The 7,099-nt window shown below is 43.1% G+C and overlaps 1 protein-coding gene across 1 annotated transcript; it reads left to right on the forward strand.

Annotated features, from left to right (window-relative positions):
- Nucleotides 1-696: 696 nt before the first annotated feature.
- Nucleotides 697-3,940, forward strand: LOC143152523 (UDP-glucosyltransferase 2-like). The gene is made up of 5 exons (XM_076322776.1): nt 697-1,223; nt 1,741-2,111; nt 2,192-2,411; nt 2,494-2,713; nt 3,120-3,940. Exons 1-5 carry the CDS (start codon nt 749-751, stop codon nt 3,415-3,417), a joined length of 1,584 nt encoding a protein of 527 aa, XP_076178891.1. The 5' UTR covers nt 697-748; the 3' UTR covers nt 3,418-3,940.
- The last annotated feature ends 3,159 nt before the right edge of the window (nt 3,941-7,099 follow it).

Consider the following 7,099-nt stretch of genomic DNA (forward strand, 5'->3'; position numbering starts at 1 on the left):
ATGTTGTTCAATTGTCCGGCATTAATATCGGTCTATTGTCACCGACGCCAGCGTGCAACATTTTTCAAGAAATATATATGTATATACATATTATTATTTTTAACCGTGCATTTAACTTTCAATTAATTCATCGTGCGGTAACTTGTTTGTTGACGTAAATATCGTGTAGCCGAAGGCATCCGGAAATGAGACATTAAATACCAATTTGACATTCCAATAACACTTCTTCCACTCCAATTGCTATAGTTAATTTTCAATACAAGTCATCCTCGAGTTCCTTGTACAATTAAACTCGAGAAAAGATCCCATCGTTTGTTCGTGTACACGTTACACCAATTTCGTTACATTTCTGTTTATTCTAATTGTCGCGAAATGAAAGCTCCCGAAGGGTCCGCGAACCGGGTCAACGTTTAAATCGCGATTGATTTTTATCTATACTCGACGTCACGTTGTTAACAAATTTCATCCATTGGGCGTTCAATTCCCTCGGTGTTTAAAAATCTTTGACCATCGTTCATACGTTACAGACTTGATGCAACCCGATAGAAACGCGACCGATACATATCATACTTTGCATTGAAAATAAGCAAATATCTCATTAAAAGAAGACAGAAATCTTTTCGATAACGTTTCAAGGCTGTATAAGTAATTCTTCCGATAGTTCGTCCAAGTTAAGACGCATCATCGCAATATCTCTTTCAGTAGTTTCGTAATCCTTTCTATTAATGGTTCATTTCGATACGATGCGATGAAGTTCGCGACTATATCGGCAATTGTATGCGTCCTGTGCATCGTTAAAAATCTCGAATGTGCAAGGATACTGGTGGTACTCCCGGTGCCGTCTTATAGCCACCAGATAGCATTTACGCGATTATGGTTGGAATTACAGAAACATGGACACGAAATCGTGTTGATCACCGCGACTCCATTGCCCGTTTTGAACGTGACGAATATAACGCAGATCGATGTCGGAGCATCTTACCACATGAAAGAAGACATCGATTTCGTCCGTCAACGATTCGAGGGGATGTCCTGGTTAACGTTCATAAGAAATAAGGAAACATTCCTGATCGGGACAATCGCTGAGACAGTACTCGGCAATCCACGGGTGAAACAGTTGTACGCTCCGGACAGTAACGAGAGATTCGACGTGATTATGCTGGAGATGATTTCCGTATCAGCTATATTAGGGCTCGTCCATAGATTTAACGTTCCTCTAATAGGTACTTCTTATCGTTTATTTTAATCGCGATCTTCTTTCGTAGTTACGGAAACGTGTGTCCAATACTCTTCTAAACACCGTTTTCGCCAATGCTCGTAAAAACGACTCTAATCCGTACTGTACCATCTATTTCGTGTACATATTATGGGTACTGAGAGAAATTTTGATTACTCCCATTTGCCAAGATCAAAGTATCGACGATTGTGAAGCAGAAACGTACAAACGACTCGTAGTACACGATAAAAAGTAAAACTTACGAATAAAACATTAATCGGTTCGAAGTAAATAATGGACGGTAGTAAGTTATTTTTATCTTTATATTTCGCGTAAAATTTATCGACGGTTTGGCGGTAACTTTTACGCGAGTGCCCATTACATTTCACGGTAGAAACGATACAACGATCTCTAATGTGTAACGAAGAAAAGAAATCCTTTCGTCCCGAACCTCGCGTCCGATAGATCTACAACTGCGAAAAAATCATTGATAGATTCCTCCGATTCGTTTCGCTTTGTCACAGGGATATGCTCGGTGAAAATACCTGTCTTCGAGGAGCACGTATTAGGTGGGCTTGTCCTTCCTTCTCACGAGGGCACCTGGCAAAGCGGATTCGACACAGGGCCGAATCTGTCATTCTGGAAACGACTGCGAAACTTCGTCAATGTGTGGAGCAACGTGTACTTTTCCTACAATGACCTCGAGGTCCATCAACAGAACATCGCGAAAAAGTACTTCGAGTTCCCTGTACCGCCTCTGAGCAACATCTTGAAGAACGCGAGCCTTTTATTCGTGAACCAGGACGAAGTCCTGACACCCGCCATGCTGAAACTTCCGAACTTGATTTCGTTCAATTCGTTTCACATTTCCAAAAACTTGGCTCCGCTGCCTACGGTACGTTTCTTCGTTCGCGAGAAAATTCCATTCGATCGAGCTGCATAACCGTGCAATAACGCTGATACTTTCACACGCAGGAATTGAAACGTACCCTGGACTCCGCTACAAATGGCGTGATTTACTTCAACCTGGGCACCAATATCAAGATTTCGTCATTACCGAGCGAAACTATACGAGTTTTCATGGACGTGTTCGCCAAGTTGCCTTATAAAATCTTGTGGAAGGCCGAAGCCGAATTACCGGGAAAACCGGACAATGTTCTCGTCTCGAAATGGTTTCCCCAGCAATCCGTCCTAGGTATACCTATCCTAGAATATTGTACCGAAGAAGATGTGGATTTATAATCAGAGATTTTCGACTGATTTTCATTCGCGTGCAGCACACCCGAACGTCAAGCTGTTCATATACCAAGGAGGCTCCCAGAGCAGCCAGGAAGCTGTCCATTTCGCGGTACCTCTGTTGGGGTTGCCGGTATTAGGGGATCAGGATTATCAAGCGAACAGGATGGAAGCTCTCGGTGTTGGAAAGTGTTTGGAGATCGTGACGTTAACGAGGGATAGCTTGGCCCGAGCGATTCGAGAGCTTATAACCGATAAACGGTGAGTAGACACGATTTCTCGGTGAGAAATCGATCGACGATTTTCGAAGCTCGGTTTCTTCGATTCATTTCTCGACTGTACAAAGGGCAAAGTCTGCTATTACGAATAGACGTTTTCGATTCTAACTACGTGATAATTTATGAAAATATTTTCACCTCGATATTTTCGAGCAGGTACTTCGTATACGGTAAGCATTACGCGAACGATATGCGCTGTAATTAGCATCTCAAATGATACGGAAACGTGACCAATAGTCTATTATTGATACGATGCATACGTATTTATCGTTATCGTGGAAAGGAACTGACAACGCGGCTCGTGACTTTTAACGAATATTGATAACTTCGTACGAGGGTACGACGATGCAAAGTTTCACTTCACGGCGATTTTGTCGCGAATTTTCCAGGTACAAGGAGAGAATGCTTGAAATCAGAGACCTCACCAAGGACAGACCACACGATTTAGCGAAGCACCTCGTTTGGTGGACAGAGTTCGTGGTACGTCACAAGGGCGCTCCTCATCTTCACTCGAGTATAGTTTGGCAACCTTGGTACCAAAGGAACGACCTAGACATTGTGATATTTTTCACGATCGTAACGTGTACAGGGTTATTGATCGCGCTTGGTCTAATTGTAAGAATCGCGATGCTTGTCGGTGCGAGTCAACGGTTGTTGTGTACGAGTCAGAAGAAGAAAACCAATTAACCGTTTGACGATGAAACGTAACGTCCAAAAGTAATTTAAATTACCAAATATAGTACAACTCAGCTAATAACAGTAAATTATTTTAACGTGTATCGATTGTATCGCAGCGTCTTCGAATTGTTAATAACGATAACATCGACGATGTATTTTCATGTCTTTGATATTATATCCGTCGTCACGTTCGTTTACTTGGAATTAAGAGTAAGAAAGATGGAAAACGAGAGGGAAACGTACCAAGTCTACGGAAGAAACGATTTAAATATTTTTCCTTGTCCTTCGTGGGCGCGAAATTATACGGTCGAGAAATTTGGACAACTTTCGCGTGTATCAATCATGTCTGACAGATCGTTTACATCGTGCACAGTCGAGAGCAACGAGTTTCGAAATCTCTGAAATTATTATTCAATTATCGGTGACGTAGAAAATGTTTCATTTCACAACATCGAAGAAACTCCTTTCGAATTTATCACTTTCGAATCTCGCGACCGTATTTTCCACGAAATAAACGAGATTTCAGCGCAATTTTACACACATCGTCAGAAGCTCCTTTCTCTTCTTTTTTCAAAATGTGCAAGAACAAGCTGGAACGAAAATCACATACGTGCAAAGCAATTCGGTTCGTATCATTCCTTGGAAGCTTTCGTCGAGCTGCACAGCAGGGTAATTTCCCTCGATTGCATTTGTCGACGAATTCCAACTTAATTTATTACTAAAATTGAACGATTGGTAGCAATCTCCTATCGTCTGTAAACGATTCAACGTTTTCCACGAAGCCTGTTCGACAAGGTTTCGTCTTGCACCACTGTGTCGTCCAACGATTCTCGTATGGAAAAAATTCTTAATTTCTATATTATTTTTGACGTTCTACCTTAGTAGTCACTGTTTCTCCGCAATTGATCGTTCGTTCGGAAATTTGTCCTCTTCAACGTTTAATTCGATTCCCCACGTTCCTCGATACACAAGCTTCGTTCAAAAAACTCGATACATCGAATCTTTCGCGATGTCTTGACCGCGGTGTTACCATTTTTTTCTGCATTTTCCCGTTTACGTTCTCTGTACTCGTCTCGTCGTTCTCCATCGACCTGTTCCGTACTTTCATTACGCAAATCGTTGGCAGGTACTCGTGTTCCACTGCACCGACACATTGCACGACACTCCTCGACTTTCGTCTTTCGTCCAGCGGCTCCAAAATTCGCGTCTCGGTGTTCTGTTCGCAAATTCGACGCCTCTGTTCCGGTACTACGTCGCCAGAAATACACCGGAGGATTTTTCACCTCCGTCCTCTTGTTTACAAAGTATTTGCCTTCAAGACCTTCTGTGTATTTACGCGATCTACTTCGCGCGAACCATTCGATTCAGAGGAGACCCTTAACGCGAAGGCTTGTTCAAATTTGACCGTACTCTCTCGCGGTATTATCAGACTTGGAGGTTTCTTTCTCTGTGGGTCTCTTCGTCGTTTCGACTCCATTCTTATCCATGTACACGTTCCTTGGTTCCCTACAGGCTCGAATAATTAAAAACGATCAAGCTGCTACAATTAGGAGCACGTGGAAAGGAAACTTAGTTTCGATCTTTCGATCGGTCGAAGTCTTCGACTGAAATTTAGATTTGTCGAGATTACACCTCTGATATCGAAGATATATCGCAACGTAAACTTCCTGCAGATACGTACAATGGTATATTAAAAAGAATAGTATACAAAGTAAAATTAACGAATAACCGAATAATAGGTATCTAAATTAGACGACGAAAATGAACCCTCGACTTTCGATCGCGCACTCCGTTCGGTCTTTCGATAATCTCTCTCTCGTTTATTTTTCCCCCGTTTGCAATTATTGCAAATTTCAGAAACAGTGTCCCGTATATCATCCCTCCATACTACATCGCCGGCTGGACACATCCACGAGAACCTCTCCAAGATCGCGTAACGTTTAATTCCCGGCATCGTCGTACGCTTGAACATTTCGTTCGAGTTGTCTCGGTTCTCCGGGTATCGGGTCGGGTCGCAATCGGACGGAATCAAAACCTTTTCATCGCGACGTACCGAGAAGATTATCAGAAAACGATAGAGGAGTAGGAGCAGGAGGTGGAGCAGGAGGAGGATTTTCTTTTCTCGGAGTGGTTTCTTTCTGTTCGCGGGTCCGACGGTACAGGACGCTTCTTTGTTTCTCGGCTTGATAACGCGACGTTTCACCCGCTGGCTGTTCTCTCGTTCCCGACGGTTTTCAAACTCCTTTCGATCCGCAAAGGCAAACGCCTCGAAGAATCACGATGTTATAGAACGATAGCGGCAAAGAAACTGTTTGTCAGGAACGCGTCGAAACCGGCTCGAGTAACCCGGGGACACAAAAGCCGAGCGAAAAGAAGAAGAGGAGGAGGAAGAAGAAGAAGGTACGAGGGAGCGAAGATACAATCTACCGCGCCATTGTTTCATATGATTTGCCGGCAGTTATTGTTTCGTGCGTCGTCGTCGTCGTCGTCGTCGTCGCGGCGAACTTTTACAATTACACCGTCCGACGTCTCGAGGATTTTCCGCTCTTACTCTCTGTCCTCCGTCGTGCTTCGGTTTCCGCTGCACACTTCGCGAAACGTTTTATGCCGACACAAAGGACCACCTTTCCGCGCGAACGCTGTCTCTTCGCGTTTATCGAATCGTCGATTATTACTCGCGAGATAAAGTGCGGAGAACGATTCTTACCGTGAGAGACTTCTCTCTTTGAACGTCACAGGGAACGATAAATTCGGTATTTCCGAGGAACCGCGAGTTTCGACGCGCGTACGACACCATGAAGAATTTTCATTCCGTACTGGATGCTCCCTGCCGGATATGTACAGATTGTGTTTGTTTCGCGTCGAATTCGAATATATTTGATCGTAGTCTTGTTCAATTTGATAATTGACACGTTTTGAATTGATCTTCCGTGAGTGTGATTAATAAATGGTTCATCGAAGCTTAACGCAATAGGAAAAATTTAAGAGAACTAGGGTGACTTGTGTTGGTGAATTAGATCCAAAGGTCTGCGAAGAAACAGAATCGGGAAGGAACTCCGGAGGCGATCTCTGATCAACTTTTGTAACTTCTAATTGGTGGAGGTTGTCGAAACCAATGGGGAAGAAAATTGAAAGTTGTCGATAGAGAATTGATTGTTTAGGAAAATATAGAAACTGTGGGGTGGAGTCGTGAGAGAAAGGTGTGTCTAAAGAACTGTGAGGAAATAAGAGTAAGAGGATCGAAGAAAAGGACACAAAGTATTGAAAAGGACAATGTTTCGGGATAGTCGAACCGAATCTTTTAATTTATGACTGTCAACCGATGTAAGGATTGCGCAATATACTTAGTCTGTCGCAGAGCTGATTCTATTCGACTGGTTCTTGATAAAAAAAATTTGCTAGATTAAATATTTCGAGGAAGTTTCGAGCAATGATTCGCCCTGTTACAGATGGAGCAAGGGTCGAATCGAGAAGCATTTCGTTAGTTGTAAACAAAATCAATCGCTCTGTTCCTTCCATACACTTTCGACGCTCCGTTTGTTTGTTTTTTTTTTTTTCTCGACTATGGTAAAGCTGTGCCCGAGACCTCTGCACGCCTCGATGTCCACCGCGTCGCATTGTGTTTATATGGAGCGAACATGTAACATGGCATCGGCCAGGGTTGCTATATCATAGTAACGAAGACAGAGTG

Source organism: Ptiloglossa arizonensis, chromosome 11 (genome assembly GCF_051014685.1).
Source record: "Ptiloglossa arizonensis isolate GNS036 chromosome 11, iyPtiAriz1_principal, whole genome shotgun sequence".
In the NCBI taxonomy this organism is placed as follows: domain Eukaryota; kingdom Metazoa; phylum Arthropoda; class Insecta; order Hymenoptera; family Colletidae; genus Ptiloglossa; species Ptiloglossa arizonensis.

Bases quoted from the DNA above. Each gene is read 5' to 3' on its own strand.
- LOC143152523 (XM_076322776.1), top strand. From the start codon at position 749: ATGAAGTTCGCGACTATATCGGCAATTGTATGCGTCCTGTGCATCGTT. The intron at 2,412-2,493 runs GTATACCTATCC...ATTCGCGTGCAG, and splicing joins TCCCCAGCAATCCGTCCTAG to CACACCCGAACGTCAAGCTG. The intron at 2,714-3,119 runs GTGAGTAGACAC...CGAATTTTCCAG, and splicing joins GAGCTTATAACCGATAAACG to GTACAAGGAGAGAATGCTTG.